This window comes from Tinamus guttatus, unplaced genomic scaffold (assembly GCF_059628265.1).
Source record: "Tinamus guttatus ecotype Peru unplaced genomic scaffold, ASM5962826v1 Tinamus_guttatus_pri_ptg000060l, whole genome shotgun sequence".
Taxonomy (NCBI): Eukaryota; Metazoa; Chordata; class Aves; order Tinamiformes; family Tinamidae; genus Tinamus; species Tinamus guttatus.
Window position 1 is genome coordinate 2,332,501 of NW_028288594.1, and position 24,505 is coordinate 2,357,005.

The 24,505-nt window shown below is 35.3% G+C and overlaps 1 protein-coding gene across 1 annotated transcript in view; it reads left to right on the forward strand.

The window, feature by feature from the left end:
• LOC104573939 (sodium channel protein type 2 subunit alpha) overlaps nt 1-24,505 on the forward strand; it is a 63,153-nt gene that overhangs the window by 17,140 nt on the left and 21,508 nt on the right. Inside the window, exons 9-19 of the mRNA XM_088519493.1 lie at nt 1-135; nt 436-499; nt 1,378-1,519; nt 1,690-1,896; nt 3,846-4,145; nt 6,694-7,041; nt 8,849-8,981; nt 10,870-11,108; nt 14,103-14,276; nt 15,914-16,270; nt 17,126-17,611. The exon at nt 1-135 is cut by the window's left edge and continues 138 nt beyond it. Coding sequence (XP_088375619.1) covers nt 1-135; nt 436-499; nt 1,378-1,519; nt 1,690-1,896; nt 3,846-4,145; nt 6,694-7,041; nt 8,849-8,981; nt 10,870-11,108; nt 14,103-14,276; nt 15,914-16,270; nt 17,126-17,611 — 2,585 coding nt within the window. The remainder of the gene's footprint in view (nt 136-435; nt 500-1,377; nt 1,520-1,689; nt 1,897-3,845; nt 4,146-6,693; nt 7,042-8,848; nt 8,982-10,869; nt 11,109-14,102; nt 14,277-15,913; nt 16,271-17,125; nt 17,612-24,505) is intronic.

Consider the following 24,505-nt stretch of genomic DNA (forward strand, 5'->3'; position numbering starts at 1 on the left):
TGCAGTGGCCTCCGGACAATTCTTCTTTTGAAATAAACATTATTTCCTACCTTAATAGCACAATTGATGAAAATGGTACATTTGTGAATACAACAGTGAGCACATTTAACTGGAAGGACTACATTGAGGATGAAAGTAAGAATAACTGATATAAGTATTATTAATCAATTTGTGGCTATAGTACGTAACTGTTTGTGAACAAAAAAAATGCAGAACTTGTTTTTCTGGTTTATATTGGATGGCTTATAGTCACAGTGGTCAAATATGTTCAATAAATGAGTAGTACAATAGCAGAAGAATTCCTAAGTAACGCACAAAGTGATCAGGAGCTAGCAATTTTGTATCTACTGAGCTTTATTTTCATTTTATTTTGTAGTACTTTATAATAAGAATCATTTGGTATATTCACATATATTTCTAATGCTTTCTGAACAGCTCATTTTTACATTTTGGAAGGACAAAGAGATGCCCTACTTTGTGGTAACAGCTCTGATGCAGGGTAAGACTCTTTCAAAAATCCTCTGTTGTGTTTTATAGAAAACAAAAAGGAAAAAGAAGAAAACTCTCTATAGCAGTTGCAATTCCATACTTAGAAATGTTGCAGAGCTCATAGGGATTTGCGGCTAAATAATTATTTCTTACCTAAGTCAAAATATTTTAATCTCTGGCTAACCGAAATACTCATTAACAGCATTTGTTCCTCCTTGTTTGGGAAGTGGTGCGAGTGTTAATGATAAAAATAAGAACTCCTGTAAGGTCTGTTCATGAGATGTACTGATTGAAGAAAGTAACATGAAAGCTAAGGTGAGAACTGAGGATAAGAATATGTAAAATATTAAGAAGGCACAGTAGTGACTGCATAGTTCAAGGCTGAATCTCTCAGTTCAAGACTAATTCTTTTTCATTACTGGAACCTCTGCCATCTATGTGTGTCAAACTGGTATAGCCAAGAGCTGTTACTTGAACTCTTGATGCCTAACTGGCTACAGTGAAGAACCTCATTTGAAAAGAAAAATCAGCATGGTGTGGAAGATCCCTAACAGTATAATTACATTTAGCTAATAATGTTGTTTTAGCTGTCTACAACCTTAACTCTATTTAAGCAATTATATTTGCTAGGAAATTATTAATTTGAATGCTGAATTCTATTTAGGAGAATTTAAATATTCAGCTCCTTCCAACTAGTAAAAAGGATATTTTTCATTTACTCTGAGATTAGTTTGTTTCATAGACTTTTTATAGGAATGAATCTAATTTTAATTCATGCATTTCCTGTGGGGGAAAAAAAAAAAGCATATTATCCCAAAATATAACACGGATTGTTTTCATGGAATATAAATGTTGTGAATAAATGCATCCTATTTGGTTCTCCCACAGGCAGTGCCCAGAAGGATATATATGTGTGAAAGCTGGTAGAAACCCCAACTATGGCTACACAAGTTTTGACACCTTCAGTTGGGCTTTTTTGTCACTCTTTCGGCTAATGACTCAGGACTTTTGGGAGAACCTTTACCAGCTGGTAAGAAAGTTTTGTGAAGTAAAAGGTAAACTCTAGGTGACACACAAAATTAAACAAACAGGCTTATTTGTACATGAGCAGAAATGTTAAGCTAACACCAAGGCATTATGTCGCTGCAGTAACAAAGATAAGTGGCTGAATTTACATAGATAATGTTTTCTTCTCCCTAGACTCTACGTGCTGCTGGAAAAACATACATGATATTTTTTGTTCTGGTGATTTTTCTGGGTTCTTTCTATTTGATCAACTTGATCCTGGCTGTGGTTGCCATGGCCTATGAAGAACAGAATCAAGCAACTATGGAAGAAGCAGAGCAGAAAGAAGCAGAATTTCAACAAATGTTGGAGCAACTGAAAAAACAACAAGAAGAAGCACAGGTAATGATGGAAATTGTATTTTCTGAATAGCCTTACTCTTACAGCAAGGGTAATAACATTTTATGAAACAGCATGTGATGAACTACAAAAAAAAAAGTCTGCTTTACCATGCAGTAATATCTAATGCAAGCCAGCACATAAGTACCTTTAACCCAATGACAAGGAAAGAAAGTTAATGATACAGAAATACATGTTACTAAGTTCACCTAAAGGCTGTAATATATTTGTGATAATATTGTCCTAGAAATCTGCCTATAAGTACTCATAGCTCATAATGGTTTTTGGTTACAGTCTAGTGCTGTTACTTCTGGTTTATGGTCTGAGTGAGAATTTCCAGGTTTGCTGTGTTTATTAGTTCCTCTCCAATATTCAGAACATAAAGTGCAGGACAGTAATCAATGCTAAAGTGTTCTCACAGGGTCCTATCCAACAGATATTTAAGTATAATCCTAAATCATGCCCACTGAGGGTAATCAGACATTTATATATCCTTTGAATAGAAGAACAATATTTATAACAAAGGTGCTACTTCAAAGACTGCTTTAAAAGCAGTCTGTTTTCTTTGAAGAAAGAATATTATTTTAGTTATATGTGAAAATGGGATGTTAATGGATACTTCTGCATGAGCTTTCCTTACCTGAGACTAGAATATATGACAAAGTGTTATACATTGTAATTCAGCTCTGTGGTTGGACTTCCTGCTGATTTTTGCACTCATTTTCTATTGATTTTCATGTATAATGAGTTTTAGCAGGATGATGTTTATAAAATGCTAACAAATTAGAATCTCCTATCAAACTATATTTTTAATAGTTTTTACTGCTAGTTTCACTAAATAAGGATGATTCTATAAAGGAAGTAATAATAGAAAAGGAAACTCTTCATCTGATCTTGAAAAAAAAGCTTTATGCATGACCTGTGAAATCTAATTAGCATGACTCTGTTTTAGTGATTAATCCTTATCACTCCCAAATCAGTAAGGAAAAGCAAAATCCTGTGAAATGCAAATAATAAAAGAAAGTTAAATATCAGCAAAGAAATATATATTTCTGCACAATCTGGTATTTTTATCCCTGAAAGTCATTAAACCACTGTTAATTAAACTAAAAGACATTTTGAGGCTACAGCAGAAACTGTGCTTTTGTGATCGCATATGTGGACAGAGAAGTTGATCCACAATGAGATGCAAAGAGAGAACAGAAAGAAACTATAAAGGGAGTTGTATAAAGGCCATGGCAAGTCATCATCTTTTTAAAATAAAAGAAAATTCAAATGATCATGAGAAAATCCGTGTTAAAATCAAGATCTCGTGATTGTGAGAGAGAATTTTACTAGCATGAAGGAATTACAAGCTTGATTACCAACTGTGGAATTTTCCTTTGAGATGAAAAGAGTGGGGCATGCCTCTGCCAGTGAAGGGAGAAGAAAAGTGGCTGTCCTCACATGAAGAGAGTGAAGAAAGGCCATTCACCAAATTAAATTACCTGTAGGCTGCTGGCTGCATTACGATATGTTAACTTACATATCGCAAATTAGTTATGAATTCTTTCTATAAAAAGTCAAAAAGAATCAGTAGAATTCAGCTGGAAAATAGTGCTGGGCTTTCTTAAGAGAAAATGGGGAAGCAGGTCTGAAATATATGGAAAATGAAAACAAACAAAAAACAATCAAAAATAAAATTTGCTGTCTTAATTTTAGAACAGTGTCTTGTGCAGTGAGGCTTTAAGGAATGGTGATGATTCTATACTGTTAAAGTTAGGCTTCAAGTAGCTTATGCTAGTAAACAGTGGGGAGCTATATATCTCAGTTGCTTATATTAAGTTTATTTGTGTGCATTTGCCCACTGAAATGATTCTAACAAGCAGTGATAATAAAACACCATCAATAGAAGCCTATAAAATTGTTTGTTATTTGGCATACTAAGAATACGATGTTTTGTAACATGACAGGCAACAGCAGCAGTGGCAGCAGCATCAGTTGCATCAAGAGATTTCAGTGGTGTAGGGGGACTGGGAGAACTCTTAGAAAGCTCCTCAGAGGCATCAAAATTGAGCTCAAAGAGTGCTAAAGAAAGGAGAAACAGAAGGAAGAAAAGAAGACAGAAGGAACTGTCTGAAGCAGAGGACAAAGGAGATATTGATAAATTTCCCAAGTCGGAATCAGAAGACAGTATAAGAAGGAAAAGTTTTCGCTTCTCCACAGAAGGAAGTCGACTAACATATGAGAAAAGATTCACATCTCCCCACCAGGTACAGTATTCTCGAATATTAAATCATAATAAATTATGATCAGCATACAGACTGATAAAAATATTAGTTTTATTGGAAATATATACATTGAGGGGAGGTCAGGTTAGTAACAGCAACTAGTTAGCCAAGTAAATATAAGGGATGATGCCTGGTCTGATGAAGACACATTTGCATTTCTGTGGAAGTGAAATCATGCTTACCATAATGAAGAAGAATAGGCAGCTTAATCTCTGGATAGGAAATAAATAGTTAACAAACAATGATTAAATCTATCAAAATCCTTTCGGTAAAAGAGTATTTCTGTTTTAATAAAAGATCTTCTTAGTTTGGGGCCAAAGCTTCTCAAAAAATCTTCATTATTTGTGACGGGCTTTGAGTCAGGCTGATACAAAGGTGTTGCTGCTAAAGATCTCATTTTAAACTGCACAGTTGAGTTACATATACATAATAAATATCCCTACTGCATAAGTTAGGACACGGAGTGACTTGTCCACGCTAAGGAAGAGTAATTTACAAACTCGGAGCAGAAAGGAATTTCTGATCATGACTCCTGTGCTTTAAGTAGTAAATAATACACTTCTCCATTGTTAGTTCTTATTTTAATGATGCTACTTATATACATCCAATGAAGAGTCTGATTAAAGAATACATTATGTTTATATTAAACGTGGTTATTTGTGTAATAGTTGATGTAGGATTAAAGGGAAAGCAGAAAAAGGAGTATGAAGACTCTCCATGTGTTAGAACTGCAGCCATTTCGGCTTACATATTTTGTCTAAAACCAGCAGAGACTTTCAAAATAGGCATTATCCTTCCTAAATCCCTAAGGGGCCTGATCCATTTAGCTGTGTTCAGAGCATGATAATACATACTGGGAGAATTGGATAACGCACAAAACATAGCAGCCATGGAAACACAAGGGTAGCAGTGGTAGTCAGCTGAAACCTAGTAAGCCTGTGATTTTTAAAGGACTGCAGGTTGGCCAAGTGCATTTACAAATAGCAAAAGACACATTAATTGGGTTACTGTTCTGTCAGGTATCAGCGTCATGCTGTATAGATATTAGAGGTTCTTCAAGAAAAAGTTATTTCTGAGCATTAGCAGAACAGCACTTTTTCCCAGCCTAGTTTACGTAAATAGGTTATCAGAACCATTTGGCTTATATTCTTCAAGGAACTCAGCCTGAGGCTCACAGCTGACATAGAAAATTTCAGCCCAAATTATTAAAACTTGGTATAGCTGTAAGAACAGCAGACTACATCTCATAATAGGAAACACTTGCCAGCCTTTAAAATGGACAGCACACACTTGTGTGTGTGTATGTGTGTGTCTATACATACATATATGTATATAAGTACAGATATGTATGTATAGATGGTATGGATATATATGGATTGATATATTCATATATTCAGATGGTTCGGTTCTCAAAGTATTTACATAGACTTTTATGTATTTTAATGAAGCTTTCGCTTTCACATTGCTTTGAGAAAAAAAAACACTGTTACCCCATGTAAGACTTTCCACCTGAAAAACTAGTGAAGAAACATCTGAAATCAGGTTCCTAAGGTACAAAGATACAAAGATTTGTACAAAGACAGGGTTGGAGAAAGCTTAATGCAGTGTTCCTTTTTTCCACAATTAGTACTCATTTTATTTATTCATGAATGCTGTAAATAAAATATGTAGCAAGGGAGAAGAAGATTCCATTAAGCAGCTTCTGCTGTAATTAACAGATGAATAACCAACAACCACTGATTTATTTTTCTCATTTGTAAGTGGGTATCTTTAGGTAACTGCGTTTCTGGTGAGCGCTTGCTTTGAGCTGCCCGATGGCCAAGTGGCACCTTGTGGGATGTGCGCAGGCTGCTGCGGCACAAGTGCCGTGCTCGGGACTGCTACCAGGCATGTTCCCGGTGCTCCTCGAGAGCCTCCCAAAGCTGCTGTCCCTGTCTTCTAGCTTTAGAGTAGGGGCTATGTTGTTCCTGCGCTGCTGAGCCTCTTGTGAAGAGTACAGATAAGGTCTTTGCATGAATTTAGTTCGGCTGAATCGAATACCAACCCTAACACAACTTTGGTCTCTAGCAAACATAACGAGAGAGCAGTGAGCCTAATGAGTTGGCATCCCTGGGTCTCCAAAGTATGAAGAAAGGAAGAAAACTAAAAAGATTTTCAGGTCTGTCCTCTAACGAGAGAAGGAATAGAAGAATATTGGCAAAATCACAACAGTGTTGTTGCGAGCTCTTCTCTCCAGCACCCTGGGGGTCCATACCAACTCCACTGACAATCTTTGCTCTAACCTACTCAACCTCACGTCTCCTGCACGCCTCTTCCTTAGTCCTACTGCATTATATGAGAGAGAATTTAGTATGGGCTAGTGTTGATAGGCAGACTGCTGCTGCTTAGAAAAAAAAGTAACTATCCTTCCTCTCAGCATAATAACTATCTTACAAAAAAAAACCAAGGCTTTGCATAATTTTACATCTTCAGTACTAATGCTATTTTTTTTGCTTGTTTTATTCTTTATTATTAAAAAAAATTCTTGCAGTCTTTGCTAAGCATTCGTGGTTCCCTGTTCTCACCAAGGCGCAACAGCAAAACAAGCATTTTCAGTTTCAGAGGACGTGCAAGGGATATAGGATCGGAAAATGACTTTGCTGATGATGAGCACAGCACGCTGGAAGACAACGAGAGCAGAAGAGATTCCCTCTTTGTGCCAAATCGACACGGAGAACGGCGCAACAGTAACATCAGCCAAGCTAGTATGTCATCCAGAATGGCTCCAGGCCTTCCAGTTAACGGGAAGATGCACAGCACTGTGGATTGCAATGGGGTCGTTTCTTTAGTTGGAGGACCTTCAACTCTAACTTCACCTACTGGACAGCTTCTGCCAGAGGTAATTAAAAGTTAATCAGTAATTTTTAAAATCTGGTTCAGGAATTTTTCATCCTGCTCACATCTGCATACCTTTTGATTTATTAAAGAATTAAGAAATAACTTCAATAACTTGCAAAAGCTTTTAAACAGAACAAACACAGGAACATGAGGGAAAAAAAATGTTCTCAAATTCCCATGACTGAGCCTCAAGTATTATATTCTCCTATATGCATTGCCTTCAGCTATATACATAGTTTTGCCTCAACACAGGCAGATATTTGATAAATAACTAAGGATATGATGTAGTAGAAACACATAGAGAAAAACACCTGGAAAATGAAGTAGGACCCAATTACTGCTCCCGTGATAGTTAAAGGAAATATGCCTTAATGAATTGAGCCAAAGATTTTTTTTGCTGTTAATTTTCATGAGAAAATCACATGCAGTTTCTATGTACCTTTGCAAATATGTTATGTTTCAGTGACAGTTGCAGACTTCTGTAAGCTAAGATGTTCCTTCAAAAGCACGCCTTACCGACATGATAATATTTAATACGGATTCACTATGCTTCTTATGTGGATATAATACCAGTTTTTAACCTGAAAAGCTATTTTCATTATGAAAAACTATTGAGGATTCTTTACTGCTATTCTTTATTTTCCTATCTTGATATGGATCTTCAGACCAGAAACTCAGATTACCTTGTAGTTTATGCAAATAAACTTGTATTAGTTGTAAAGTTGTATTTAAGACATACGTTCATTTCAAAAAGATTCAGCCATTTAAGTAAAGAGTCTTCTCTAAAGATATAGTTCTAGTAACTGCTTGTAAGGGACTTTTCATCTTCACACTAAGCTAATCTTGAAATCCCTTATGACTTTTTCAAATATCGTTATTATCTTTCTGGATGGAGAAAGCATAATGAAAAAAGCATCAGTGATTTTTATAAATGACAAAATCAGTGATAGAGCAGGAACCAAGATTTAGGAATAAATTAGTTCCCCTCCTGTGTTTAGATCACTTGGCCATATTCCAGAGGAAAAGCAAAGCAACTGTAAGGACACCAAAGTGCATATTTAGCATATTTAAAACAGAGTTGGATAATTTTGCTTTGAAGAGATAATTAGAAGCTATGCAAAACAGAGAGGAAAATATAAAATGTCTTACATGCTCATTGCAAGAATATATCACAAGTTCTGTATCAGAATTGTGATGGGTGAGAATTAGGTAGATCAAATACTAAATTGGGTCTACTTTTATTTCATTCTTTTTTTATGAATTTTATAAAAAAGGTTTAAAAATTTTCAAAAATGCTCATCAGGTTAGGAATGCAGTGTTATACTGCATAGCATAACTGATTCCTGATATAATTAATTCCTAGAGTTATATGCATATTTCTTGTGTTAGAGTCACTTTCTTAAGGGATGGCTCTTTCAGTATTAACACTTCAATTACATATCATGGCTAGCTGCAGGAACTTAAGGTAACAGGTTTCAACTTTGATCATTTATTCTTGAAAGGGTAATAACTTTTACAAAGATACCTAGTAACATATTTTTCACTCTTAAACATTTAAAAGAACACCACCTTTGGCCCCACATTGCTTTGGTAGCGTGTGTCTCAGTTGGCTGCCTGAAATACCATACAAAATTTCCACTAAGATAAAGATCAAACAAACTCCTATGGGAACAGAAAGCTGGAGTGTGTAAGGAAAGTCTAATATGCTATTCAAACCCCATTTTGACTGTTACTACATGCTTACACAGTAAATATTGTTAATCAGTCATTTAACATGATGGCTTAATTCTTGAGTATTTCATTTACAGGGCACCACTACAGAAACTGAAATAAGAAAAAGAAGACTGAGTTCTTATCAAATTTCCATGGAAATGCTGGAAGATTCTGCTGCAAGACAAAGAGCAATGAGTATAGCCAGTATACTTACAAACACAATGGAAGGTAATTGATGCATTTTATCTGAAAAACAGTTCATTAAATTTCTGATAAATACATGTAAAGTGAAATTATTTAAATAATTTCCATTGTAAATGTAAAACTGGATATGTGAAATCTCTGAAGGCTTTCAAAAGCTTCAGAGGCTTTTGAAAGGCTTTACAAAAGCCTTACAATAGGCTTTCAAGCTTTTCTAAAACCAGATAGCACATTCTGTGTGCTTAAAAATTCAGTTTCAAAGATACTTTCCAAAATTCTGCTCTGAAGAGTGGCCCAAAAAGAGTATGGGAATCAAAATAATTCTAGCTAATGAAGGGATAGGGCCCAAAACAGAGAAGACAGGTATCTTCTTCCTAAAATATACCAATAGAAAAAAATAAAATAATGTACAGAGGAACTGTAACTTATTGGTAGAGGTAGCAAGGTCCTAAAAGTCTTTTCCCTTACACTTAAAATCCAGAGAGAGACAACAGGAGATTGGAATGAAAAAGTTCTAAAAGGCACAACCAACTGTAATCCTCCCGTGCTCACTCCCTTAGGTATTACTGAACAGGTTTTACAAGCAGTGAAAAACTATACTTACTGAAAACGAGAAACATACATTATTAGAATTAAGTGTTCCGTTGATTTAGAGCAAACTGAGTAAACTCACACTTCATAAATGCACCATTTATATATTTTCATATGTTTAAAAGATTCACTGGATGTGATCACTGGATTATGTTTTCAGAAATGTTATTCCACAGAATTATTCAAAAATAATTACTCCACCCAATCCATATTCTTCAGGAAGAACTATCATCATGTTTTTAAAGGTTATAGAAAACTTTCTCTACTTACCCTTTTGTGCCAGGAATTCTGCACCTTGATGTAATGAGAAAGCTTGAGTATGTTGACGACTTTGAGAGCTGTGGCAATTGACCTTCAACTTTGTATAATTCCATCTGTATGGGACAATATTGGAGACAAAAATCAACTCACTTGTCCTCAAGATTCAGGGTTGAGCATTATGTCAATAATCCTTATCATGGTAATTCTTATTAGCAAAAACTGTAAAACAGCATGTTTGCTGTTTTGGCAAAAACAGCCATGCATGCTATGATGATGGAAGCCTTAGAGATACCTGAAAACTGTAAAATAATTTCAGATTTGTGTTGACATCATTATGCGTGAACTTCCTTAGAAGTGGGTCGTTTATCTTATCTATTTTGTAATTGAAATAATTTTCACTTAGGCAAATATCTGTCATCTTTCTGGCTGTTCTCAAACACCCTAGCAAGTAGATAGGATCATACACTGGCCCTTCATCCTTGTTATTATAACTCCTTACAAGTTCTTTTGTACCTCTGACCATTTTGAAATGGAAGAGAAAATATTCTAATTGAGAAAGCAGTCTAATAAAGTTGTTCTGTTTCTCTGTTCATAGATGTAATGCAAATACATAAGACATTTTCAAGCAAGGTCAAATGATCCTCTTCAAAATGTGAACATGTGCTCTATCTACACTACAAAGTATTGATTCAAATAAAGAATGTTATGTATGCATGAAAGTCACTTATCTAGTGTGATATACTAGTAGTTAACAGCAAATGCAATACTTTTTATAGCTCATATCAAAACATATGCATGTTACATAGACAATAAAATTTAATATTTTATGAAGCTTATGCAAATTCAAATGTGCATACTGATGGTGGAGTCATGCTAACTTTCACTATCCAAATGTGAAGCATCTTAACTTTCAGATAGCTAAACTTAGTGAGGCAAATCTCACTTTACCATGCACTGTTTATTTGAATGTTTTATTATTTGTACGTATTTTAAACAAAAACTTCCAAAAACTATAATTGGAAAATTATTTGCCTTTTTTTTTTCACCCCCTATTTTTTTACAGAGCTTGAAGAATCCAGGCAGAAATGTCCACCATGCTGGTACAGATTTGCAAACACTTTCTTAATCTGGGACTGCTGGAGTCCATGGTTGAAAGTAAAGCACGTGGTCAATCTAGTTGTGATGGACCCCTTCGTTGACCTTGCTATTACTATTTGCATTGTTCTGAACACCTTGTTCATGGCCATGGAGCACTACCCAATGACCGAGCAGTTTAGCAGTGTCCTTTCTGTGGGCAACCTGGTGAGTTGTTTGTCACGTAGTACTTGGTTTAAGAGTAACCATTTCTACAAGAAAATACGTGTAAATACATTGCATTTGTTTTAAATTCATTGAAGATTGTTTTTCATTCTGTTTAGAAACTGTATGTATGATTTTTGTGGATAGAGTGATTTTTACTGGAGCCAGGATTGGCCTGTAACTTTCATGATTCTAGCTTAACTGCTATAATGAAGTAATTGAATACGTTTGGAAGGGCATTCATCACTTGATTGTCACATTTCTTCAGTTTTGTCTTAGGTTTTATCTTTACTAAAGGTTATCTAATTTTTACTATGGTACTGATATACCATCATAGAAAATACTTTTCTTAATATAAGAAATTGAGGAAATAATCAGCTGCCAGAATTTCCTCTTCAAATTTTTTTTCAGTTATATTATATGAAAGCACATTTCCACAAAAAGCTATTTCTTGTAAGAACCTACCACTTTAGGTAACTGAAAAATACTTATTAAACTAGACAATTATTTTTTACTCTGTAATCAGAAGCACCTAGTATTTATTAGTTTACCAATGATGCCACCTCCAATGTTAAGCTGATCCAGGGATGTATCTATCTATATTTCCTTTTCTGAGCAGATATCAAGAAAATCCACATAAATGTTACTATCTGATTCACTCTACTTGTTTCTGTTGCTCAGGAAGCAAAGGACTCAACCTTATAAGTGTTCGTTTCAGAAGAGGTGTCATCCAAGTTTTTATTCTTTGCCAGCTCACATTACTAAGATAGTTCACACATGACAGGAGTGGACTGATTCACCAGTATACAGTCCTGAAAACAAAAACCAACCAAGTGCTCTGAGCTAATCACTCAGAAAGATTAGCGTTGAAAAGTCAGCTACTATTTAAACTAAGGAGTAATAGATTTCTCAGTCTCTCTGTCAGATTACGTTTTGAAGAGTTTAAACATTTTCCTTAGCTTAGACATATCACAAATACATCCTTCTATAACCCTTTAAAATAGAACTACAGTAGAAGTAGTATCCTGGTGTGCATAGTGCTCTTGTTGATTTAGAGTTTCCTTTCTCCTGGACAAATATTTAATCACAGGCATATTCTTATATTCATCACAGATTCTAGACTATTGTATTTTAATATGTCGTCAGTAATACTAATATTAGAACAATCTCACTTCCAACATTTTTTTGCTCCTGCCTTAACTCTTTTTTTTCCTTCCTTCCTTCCTTCCTTCCTCCCTCCCTCCCTCCCTCTATTGCGCCCTTTTCCTCCCTCCCTCCCTCTTCCTCCCTCCCTCTTCCTCCCTCCCTCCTCTCTGTCTTTTCTTTCTTTCTTTCAGCTAACAACAATCATATTTAAAATTATCCTTTGTAACAATCCAGTATCCTTATTTAGACCAATATACATGCAGTGAATACTACTCCTGCTGTTTTCAATTAAATTCCCTCTTCTTCACAGCATTAATCTATTAACCTTAATTTGGTAGTGTGCATCCAGACTATATTAATTTACTCTCTGCTTGTGACATCATGGTGTGTTTGAGGATAAATTAAATATGACAAATATGACTGTGCTTTTGTGCAGCATTTTAATTAGAAGGAATAAATAGTTCTAAAACACAATGATTCACTTCCAAAATACTAAAGTTTATTCAGCATTCAAAACTTCTCAGTAATTATAGCAAAGATGGAATTTACTTCTGCTACCACGTACTGTTTTTGGAGATACAATTAAGCTCAGGAAAAATTAGTTTGTGGACAGCACATGTTATTTTGGGGTGGTAATATTTTAAAATGTAATGTTTTTCATTATTTTTAATTATTTTGTCCAATATTTTTACAGTTCTGTCAAGAAAGATATTATTTGTTGAAATATCTTTACCACACAGCAATACCTATCACATCCCTCTAATTATGTGCTAGCACCTTTCATATCCCAATATAATGGTGTAATGTTTCTCACTACATTCCTAATTTCTCAAAAATTCACTTTTTAAAAGGTTGGTATTTACACGTTGACAATGTTGACTATTGTCCCATTATATCTACTTCCTACTACATTTGTATTTAAAGCTAATCAGAAGTCTAGTTAGATAGTGCTGTGAAAGGTCAGCTCTGCTTTGATAAAACTCGCTGTAGGAGGACTGAGAACAAGCTGGCTTCTGAACATGGCAATGGCAGAACACATCAGTTTTTGTTATCAGATATCTGGATTGCCTACAATATCCTTGGAGGATTCTGCAGATCATTCATATGTTTTTAGTGATTTTTGCATTATGCTCCAGGCAGCTTTTAATTATGCTGCGCAAACCACTGCTCACTGCAGGTGTGATGTTGGGTGAACTCATGGACTCAGAAATGAAGGAGTATCCATCATTTAATATTTGATATATTTTAACGAATATTATCACCATCAGATGGAAATTGCTGTCATGAAGAATCGTAGCTGTGCTGCATTTAAGGATTGAAGCCTCTCTGTATTTTCACTAAAAGCCTAGTGCAAGGAGCTCCAACTTCCCCTGCCTGTTCCAACCAGACACTTCAATTCTGACCTGAACAGCCCAGTTAGAGAGAGAGTCTGTACTAACATTTCAGCTTAGACTGTGAGCAAGGATGCAAATTACTGTCAAGTCTTGTTTTGCTTTAGTGGGATTATCCTCTAGGAACTGGACTGAAAACACCAGATCAAATCACATCAGCTGCTGGATGGATAGTAGATGATAAGACTTTTTGTCATATTATGAAGCAGAGCTGAGCTGCTGACTGGTGAATGGCTTAGCAGAGCTTTATTAAACCTCTGCCCTCCTGTGTCTGTATTGATTTAGCAATTTGCTTTTAATTACTATGTTTCTGCGTATAGAAATATGTAGATGTTATTTAGAGATAACAATCAGATGGTTCATATAGTAACAGGTACATGTAACAAGAAACAACTCAAAATAGATTTGCTCACATATGTTCCTCAAAGCAATTCAACTAACGAATTACCTTTTGCTTTAGGTGTTCACTGGTATATTCACAGCAGAAATGGTACTAAAGATAATTGCCATGGACCCTTATTATTACTTCCAAGAAGGCTGGAATATTTTTGATGGTATTATCGTTAGTCTCAGTTTAATGGAGCTTGGTCTTGCAAACGTTGAAGGTTTATCAGTTCTTCGGTCATTCAGATTGGTAAATACCTTGATAATTAAATATTTGCATGCAATATATCATTGCCAAAATTGCGCTGACATACCTAATAACTGCTGCTATTGCAGAGATGTATTGCGTATATGGCTCACACTATTTTTTCATATATTTCCTATTTGGAAGTCACAAGTACCAGTCATAACTGCGATCCCTTGATACCAAATTATACTGATAGCCTATCCCACCATTTGCTAGCAAAAGACTAACTTCTATCTTTGGAGAATTTTATAAATATGAGCTATGCAGATTTTATCAAGACACATCAAACCTGCCTATGAGTAGAATGTATATATATATTGCCAACAGCACGTAGAATCATACACTTTTTAAAGTCTTTATCTTATGAACATTACTTCTGTTCCCTGTAATGTTTCTATGTATCATCCCAGTTTACAGCATTTATTTTAATGGGTACTGAGAATAAACATTTAGTAATTACATTAGATATAACTGAGTCATAAAAATCTGATTTTAGAATGAGATCTCTTAAGTATCACTGAATTTCTAATGAAATGTTTTTCAGTATCAAATAGTATTCCAAATACGGTAATTTATAAGTATGTAGAGTCCTGATTTCAAAGTCCATAATGCTAATATTTACCACATTACCATGCCAGTTGCCATCGTACCCAAGTTCACACACCGTAATTTGGTTACTCAGTATTATTTTCAAGTCAATTTTTATGTTTTGAAAAAGCATCACTATATCAACAGCAAATTATTTCTTTATAAATCATTTTCTGAGTAAGCCTGTGAGAGTTAGGGTGGTGCTGAGGGAAATGTAGAGCAAAGTCATCATAGAGGAAGTAGTAAAAGTGATGAAAAGAGTACAGAGTTCTCTATTTCTGGAGGAATTGTGCAAACATCTGTAAGGGGATATTTAAAATTATCAAGAACAAATGCGGTAAATTACCAAATTCAAATAAAATATATATTCCTCTCTGTGTTCATCATTAAGATGAAATGTTGATTACCACAGTTCAGGCAAATAGCAAATTCCATGTTCTCTGCCTTCCATTAAAAATATACTCTTCATAATGAAGAACAAATTAATCCACAGAGACACGTATGCTCTGCTAAATCCAGCTGGACCTAGTTTCTTTTTGATTAGTTTTGTTTATCAAGAGCACACTTCTCTTCAAGTTACTAGAATAAACTGACACTCGCAAGAGATTCGGTAGCTCTTCATATGAGACTTAGTTTGTAGCACATTTTTATAAACACAATACTTAATGTTGATATTTAAATGTTCATTAATTGACTTCTGATAAGTAAAATGAACAATTTAGTTTTCAGTACAATACACTGAAGGCATCACTAAATAGAGGCCCCTGTAAAACCCTCATAAGTATAATTACCATAGGTATAAACAGCCCTGGGTGTTTGGCTTAAAATACACATATGAGGAATAGCAAGAAAAATAGTCTGCTGTATGGTCTCTCGGATAAGTGGACTCAAGTTCATTTATAATGAAGACGGGCAACAGCCAAAGAAAGTGTGCATTATTAGCATCATAAAAGCTATTGCAAAACAGAGTTGTTCTTAAAGAATGACACAAGATACATTCAGAACTCCAGCAGAACTAATGCTCGTGATTTTTCTGCATTTTTGTTTTGCAGCTTCGCGTTTTCAAGTTGGCAAAATCTTGGCCGACTCTAAATATGCTGATTAAGATTATTGGCAACTCAGTAGGGGCTCTGGGGAATTTGACCCTGGTGCTGGCCATCATTGTCTTCATTTTTGCTGTGGTTGGGATGCAGCTGTTTGGCAAGAGCTACAAGGAATGTGTCTGCAAGATCTCCAGTGACTGTGTGCTCCCACGCTGGCACATGCACGACTTCTTCCACTCCTTCTTGATTGTGTTCCGAGTGCTGTGTGGGGAATGGATAGAGACCATGTGGGACTGCATGGAGGTTGCAGGCCAAACCATGTGCCTTATAGTTTTCATGCTGGTTATGGTGATTGGCAACTTAGTGGTATGTGAAGAATGTCTTTGAATATTAATTCTGATTTGAAAATAGACATAATGATTTATAGGTAGGCAATGAGAAGGTTTCTCATGCTTCTGTTTGGAAGAAGAAAATATCTGTGTTCCCATCTTGCCTTTCTCACTCGTTTCTGTACACTGAAGTACTCTCATTATGGGTCCAGATATTTAGGAATATGCTAAACTGTCACATGAAATACCTTGTTACGGGAATGTTACAGCTAAATTAGAGTCGCTGTTTAAATCCAAATATCAGCTAAACTACTCTTGAAATAATAACACTTATGTATCAGCTTATGGAGAGCCTCCTATCTTAAGGAAAAAATTATATATGTTATATAATTATATATATTGAACCGGTGAGATAAGAACTTTTTAGAAATCAGGATTACAACTGGAATGCAGCATTTACATTTTCACTTTTCACTTAGTTTTTAAGTTTCTTTTTGCTGCTGATCTTCACAATTTATGTAATTCTACTTAAATTCCAAGTGATTTCCCTAGGAGTTTTAGACAGGAGTCTCTTGAACCCTGATGGAGGTTCTATCTAGCTATCTAAAATTTTGTACCATTTTTAATAGAGTCTAAAAATATGCTGCTTCAAGAAAAGATCAAAGAGTTAAATGACTTAGGTATCAGCTTGTCTGCTTTCATCCTCTGAATGAATACTGATCAAAATCAGCATGGACAGCCTTTGTAATTTAATTTTTGTGCTACAAAGTTGTCTAAAATTAGTGACTTTTTTCAAATAATGTGTGCAATTCTAATTTGAGAGTATCTTATAAAAATACTCACTTCATATATGTATGCATTTACTCTATAGCTATATTCTCTCATCTTTTAGGTACTGAACCTGTTTTTGGCCTTGTTGCTGAGCTCCTTTAGTTCAGACAACCTTGCTGCTACTGATGACGATAATGAAATGAACAATCTCCAGATTGCGGTAGGAAGGATTCAGAAGGGCATAGACTATGTGAAAAGAAAAATACAGGAATTCATCCAAAAAGCCTTTGTTAGAAAGCAGAAAGCCTTAGAAGAAATCAAAGCACTTGAAGAGCTGAACAACAAGAAAGACAGCTGCATTTCCAATCACACCGTAGTTGAAATCAGCAAAGATCTTAATTGTCTTAGGGATGGGAATGGAACCACCAGTGGTGTGGGCACGGGCAGCAGTGTGGAAAAATATGCGATCGATGAAAGTGATTACATGTCGTTCATAAACAACCCAGGCCTCACGGTGACAGTGCCCATTGCTGTTGGAGAATCAGATTTTGAAAACCTGAACACTGAAGAATTTAGCAGTGAATCTGACATGGAAGAAAGCAAAGAGGTAGGGCTTTTTTATGCCTTAACCTTTACACCTTATATTGCAGCCATGTATTTACGTATTTGTTCATTTTACTTTTAGCATTCTTTAAAAAACTGTATGTAAGTGTCCTAATGTAAATATCCTATAATTTTATATTCCATTATTTTTATAAGTATAATTCAAGAAAATTGTATGACAGTTTACCCTACGTGATAATACAGTACATCTCCTTAGATTTCACAGGTCTATATTCTGCTTATTAGCATTTTTTTCATAGTGTATGAGATTTTAGGACTGGCACACATTGCAAAAATATCCTTTCCGTAGTATTTAGGACACGATCAAAATTTACGTAAACAGAGTGTTGCAGAAGGCTAAGAGTATATAGCTTTTCTTATATAATCAAATATAAATAAAATAGGGTTTTTTATATTTAGGGTAGTTCTAAAAAATGAACAACACATCATGAATCAATGATGTATTTTGCATTATCTAGAAAGTGCTGTGAACCACATTCATGCAGATTTGGGGTCCAGGGGCTACAGATCACTTGAAATAATCTAGGTACCAACATCACAGTAAAGCAGTACCTCAAGAAGTTACACAGGAGAGCAGAGAATCTCCATCTTGCAGTGCATGTTCACGCACTGGAAGCACTGGAAACAGTTTATTTGAACGCCTTATGCTACTGTTACTGTAAGAAGAGCCAAAGGTTGGTCTAAAAAAGAAGCCAAAATCTGTGGCTCACACACCAGAAATGAGCACACACAGATGATAATGATATTTGAGGAAAACTTTGTATATTACAGTTATGGTGAAGTGCACTTGCAAATTCATAAATATATTAGCAGAAGATGATTATTTTCAATTCCATTAGAAATCAAGAAAATATGAGGTTTAAGAACAACAACAAGCTTGGATAAAAGTACCTTGAATTACATAACATGCTGTGGTAGTGCGATGACTTATTAATAGAAATGAGTTTGTTTTCTATAAAGAAAGCCCTGATACAAAGAAGCCCTACATTCATAACTATATCATAGCTTTATAGCTGCCATATTTTCCAACACTGCTGTATTGTTCTCTAATACCAAAATGTATCAGATATGATTTATTGATAGCCATAATCCAATTAATCATAGTATGTTTTGTCTAAGCAGAAAATAGTGTATGGGCTTATTTATGATTGTAAAGAAGGTTACTCTGAATAACATTTGTAAAATTAACAGCAGAATATTCTATTCTATCTTACTGAGTTGCTCAGATATAAATATTTTCAGTACAAAGGCAGTATACCCATGGCAATTTAAGAATATAAAAAATGCGGAGTTTACAAGATGGTATAGTATGCTTTCCTGGATCCAATAGTATGAAAAGGCTAAGCTTTTAGAGTGATGCTGGGTCTCAGAGCTAATTCTTTTGTCATGTCATCTGATCTAATGAGTTGTGTTTCCAGTGAACCTTTAGCAATTTTAGATGAGTCTTTCCATACATAATGTTGTTCCTTCTTTTAAATGCATCTTCACGCTAAACTTCTTTTTTTGTGGAAACTTTTGTTAAATAGTGATGAATGTGTCTTTGTGGCTCCATCATATGAAATCATATGACTAAAAATTTTCTCAGTATGTTTTTGTTCTTTTTTTTTTTTTAGTGTGCAATATGCATTAGGGAGTTAGACTTACAAGATAGGTGGATGCTGAATGTGTGGTTACATGACATGCTGGGCTCAGCAGCAGAGCTGGATGGACAATTTCCCATCCACACCGGGCTCCTGACCCTGACGGTCTTTACTGTGCTTGTACTTCTATAAGGCACATTAATGAAGTAATAAAAATTAAATAATATACTTGCATAGGTACTTTTTTGTATCTTTCTTTGTTTTATGACAGATTGACTCAATTTACAGTTTTATCAGTACAGCCAAGGAGACAACAAATTCCTAAGCAGAAACTACTCTGCTTCTGAAAAGATGACGCTAGAGCACCCTAAAAGCTGAGTCCTAAATGACAAACTGATGTCCCACATGACTTTTACAATCAATTACTCTATTAATTCCCACCTTCGCTTGGCTCAAGCATCATGTTTTTTCTTCTAAGGCCACCCTGAAGTTTCAGGACCAAAAAAATCAAATGGCATTTTGCCTGTGTTACAAACTTTAGATGTCTCAATATATTTTCAGGTAGAGAAATCTGAAAGTTTCAGGTGAATAAAGGCAACTGGCCAGAGTGGCGAGTATATATATTGAGAGCTTGTGGAAATAATTTGAATTGGGGATAGGATTCATCTAAGATTTCTATGAAATCTGTCTATGAAAACTGTTTGACATATTCGTGCATACTCTAAATGGTAGCTCGTAAGGAAGAAATTTCATACCAGTGCCAGGAAAACTGTGAATTCCATATTCATTTTGGTTTCTGTTCATTCCTCCTGCATGTCTTTTACAGAAAAGATGAAGTACTTTTTTATTGTATGTATAAAAATGCAACAGCTTTGGTAATCCATGAACAGATACTCTAATAAGTGACAGGAATTTGTGACAATTCTTAACATTCTCCTATCTAGTCAATAGTCTTGTTGAATACTCTGCTGCTTTCTGATTTCCTTTTAAGGATGATAAAGGATATTTCAGCCCACTCTTTACATAACCTGTATAGCAGAGTATATCATAATTTGGATATGATGAAATGGATATGATCAAGACAGCATTCCTGATAGGGGAAGGTCTGGTAAGGGATGGTGCAGAACTTTTTTTTTCACTCAAATGTGACAGGACTAAGCACTCAGAACACCCTCAGGAAATATCTCCTTTAATAAGAACTTAAAAAAAAACACTCGCACGCACACAAACAAAAACGAACAGAGATGTGGGAAACTAAATCTAGAGAAAAAAAGATTAAGCATTTTTTCTTGTGTCTCACTGACTGCCAGCAGCAGTTTAACTGCAGCAGTTGAAGTAACTTTGTCTCCTGCAGCAGATCATGCTAGAAGGCAGGGAGAGGAATATACCAAAAGCAAATAACTAAATTAGAAATTATGACTGCTGCTGATTTGGGAAAAATAATCTTTCCTATTTTTATTACCAGATACATTACAGTACAAAATACCTCTAGACACCGATTTTGTTTTGTAGGTCTTTTTTGTGGTTGTTGTTTTTTCCTCATTCATAGCAACAACCCACAATTAATTTGGCAGTTAATAAAGAAGTACACTCTCCAATTTGCCAGAATGTATGCTGGAAGCTGAGTGCTATTAGCAGTATTACAAAAGTATTTTATTCTGTAAACTCAGATTTGGAGAATAAGTTTCTCTTGGCCTCAGATCATAAATCCCCATTTTCACTTGACAGTCTTTGTAAAGGACTGAGTCAGGCCGGAGCTACCTGGGGCAAGCAGTGGAATGGCATGTGCAAAATGGAGGTTGTGCTTTCCAGATTCTCTACCTTTTTCACATCTGATCCAATGCTGTACTTTAGCCTTTCTGTATCTTGGCTTCCAAATAACATTTGATTTTCCCAAGACACTTTTGATAGAGATCTTGTAGCTTTTTAAAAGTTTGCAAGCCTTCCCAAAAGTCTTTTTTTTGCATAATTTGTAATGAATTTGCATTGCATATGACAGCTAATCCGTGGAATGAAGGGACTATGTTAATGTGGTGGCTGGTGACAGGATGAGGGGTGATGGGTGTAAATTGAAACATAGGAAGTTTAATCTCCATATGAGGAAGAACTACTTTACTGTGAAGGTGACAGAGCCCTGGAACAGGCTGCCCAGAGAGGTTGTGGACTCTCCTTCTCTGGAGATCTTCCAAACCCGCCTGGATGCCACCCTGTGTCATGTGCTCTAGGTGTCCCTGCTGGAGCAGGAGACTGGATTAGATAATCTCCAGAGGTCCCTTCCAGCCTTAACCATTCTATGATTCTGTGATCTTCGTAAACATTAGACTCCTATTTATTGCAGTTTGTACCACAATTTAGGAATAAAGTTTTGGACTGCAATATGGAAAAATGTCATTAAAGATGTCCTTCAGTCACAGAAAGCTGATTTCAAAGGTTGACAATTGATCAAGTCACAGGAATATTTCTGACAACATTTCCTTAAAAATGCCATAAAAACTGAATTCTCATTTGCTTCAACTGACCAATTCAGGGACTATATCTTTAACAAATCACAGACTGTCCTAGCTGTGTTGATGGACTGCTCTCCAGATACTAATCCAGCCTTCTTCTTTTGAAATGCCTAGAGAGAAACTGAATTAGAAACAGAATTACAGAGAAAGATGCACAGCATACCAAACCTACAATAGAGCCTTACACAGTAAGATACCCCGGCATATTTAATTATGAGCTGAACTTACGGAGAACTGTTTACTTTTATTGCCATCTGTAAGTTTTACTGCTATTAGCAGAGGATGAAGCAGGACCAAGAAGAAAAACAACTTCTGAGTATTTTATGGCATGTATTCACTTTTGCAAGTAAAAGGGATTCAGAGAGTGAATTAAAAGAAGACTATAATGTTAAACCAAAAAAAATAAATCTTGAATTAAAATGCATTAAGCACTATATAAATTCTGGAATTCATTGTATTTTTTTCTGTGAACCACACTTTCAGAGGGTGGATAATTAGTTCTAGTTCGTGCATTTCTTGATTATCTAAAATAAACTAACAGCGGTTTTGCAGAAAGGTTTGTTGAGCAATTCAGGTGGTACATGTTTCCCCTTTTTCCAACTGATCATACAATATTTAATAACTATGTTTTAATTGTGCTAAAGCCATGTTTGAATTAGAGATTCCAAAAATAAGAAAACTAGAGATCCTGTGTTGTGAACTTCACTGCCTGCCATTCTTACTTCTCACAGGGGTAAAACCAAGCTGGAGCAAATCAAGAATGCAGCTCTGGTGCTTTTTAACCAGGTAGAGCAACGTGTCACCACTTTTACACAGGTTACCTAAGCAAGTTATACATATATATGCATATATATATATAATCACTTTTAAATGGATTTTGACTGGCCTGCATGCTACTCAGCTATGTTCCTTCCCTATCCATTGCAAGACAGTAGAAACATGCACAGCTGCTCTGCTGAGTCGCGGGACTCACATCACAGCATGGTCAGGCGGGACTGGCAACCCCAACATACATTTAACTCTGCTCATGAGTTTTCTAGAAATTTTAGTAAAGCCTTTGGCAATAACTGCATGCTCTACAGGTTTTGGAGTATGGATCATAAAAGTACTGGAATGTTCAAGAGGCCAAAGAAAAAGGGAGCATGCATAGTTTTTAAAATATAAAAACAACCCTTTTTGATTCAGCCCTTATGAATGAATATATTTAATGAAATGTGCTATGTGATTTACTTAATGATTACTGTCACTCTTCAATTTTGTAATGGGGAGTATTTAAACCACTGCAGGTACTTGCCTAAAAACATTAAACTGTTATACTTTCAAATCTGCAATGCACTGTAATGCAAATCTTCAAGGTGCTACAAACCACATTTGTATTTATTTGGGCATCTTGAGTTTTATAAAACTGCAAGGAGAGCAAAAAAACATTTCATAATTGCCAAAGTTATACTTAGTGAATACACCCTCCTAAAAAAATCCTCTAAGAGGGGACATATTTTACAAATATTCTTTTCTTAAATTTCATCGAACAAAAGTGATGGTGTGAAATTAAACTCCTTCATAAATATTTGTATTTTGGGATGTACATCGTATCATCTCACGATCATGAGATCTGTGACTGACTTTAGTAAATTAGAATGACCATGGAGAAGTCAATGTTATTTTTATAAAACTGCATATATATTTACCCTATTCTTTTTCATTAGAGGCAAATGTTAATGCAGCCCCACTGGCAGAGCCTTCAGGAGCAGGGATAGCAAATATTACACAAGAATTGAAGACACACAAAGCTATGGAAGTCAAATTATCTCTGCATGCCCTTGCCTCAGATTTTTGTTGGGGCTGAGATTTCAATCCTGCAGCCAGATTCAAAGCAGTTACATTCAGACAGAGTTTCACTGGCTTTCCAGGGCAGCCATGTAGTTCCATCTGTAACATTGGTTTAGGGTATTATGATCTATCTAGATTATAATGTAGTATAAATTGGCCAGTAGATGGCCAAATAAATTCATTTTTCTGTATAGTGTGAAAAGTCTCAAATTTAACTGATTAAATTGTAAACCAAGATATGCTTAAAGCAAATCAAATATCAAAATATGGTCTAGGGATAGAGGGTTTTTTAAGTGGTTTTCGTAATGTTATATAAAAGTCAAATATCGTAAGATTTGAGATACGAAGTCAGTTTGGAGTCACTTTGGAATCAGTGAACCTGTTATGTTATTTTGTCCCTCAATTACAGTGCACATTTTAAGATTCAAAGGTAAAACCACATGGCTGAATTACTAATGGCAATTTGTAATGGCTGAATCTTTTTATTTTACTGTCACTCGAATCATGAAGCAATTTGTAAAGCTTAGAATTTTAGTAGCCTGCTCTTGCTCTTATTAAAGTCTGGAATAAAATCAAATAAGAGCAAGACTGGGCCCTAAGTGAATGCATTTTATTGTAAATGGGCGCATTAACATGCTGTTGGTCAAAGCCTGTTTTAATGACTTAAGCTGTTGAAATCAAGAGATGCACAGAGACTGATCATCTGTATGTTAACCAAGTATTTGGGTTGTTGGCATTGCTATATCTGTTATATTCTATACAGCAATATTTAAAAGACCCTTTTCAGAATACTATAATCTCATTAAGATATTCCTTTTTTGGAGTTTTGTTTGGTTTTGTGATTTCCACAGTATTGCTCAGGCTTCTGCTCTAGTCAAGCATGTTGTTTTGCTGATTCAGGCCTTGAGAATGCTGCATCATAAACAAATGCCTTGAAAAGTGTCCTTTAGAGGAAAATAC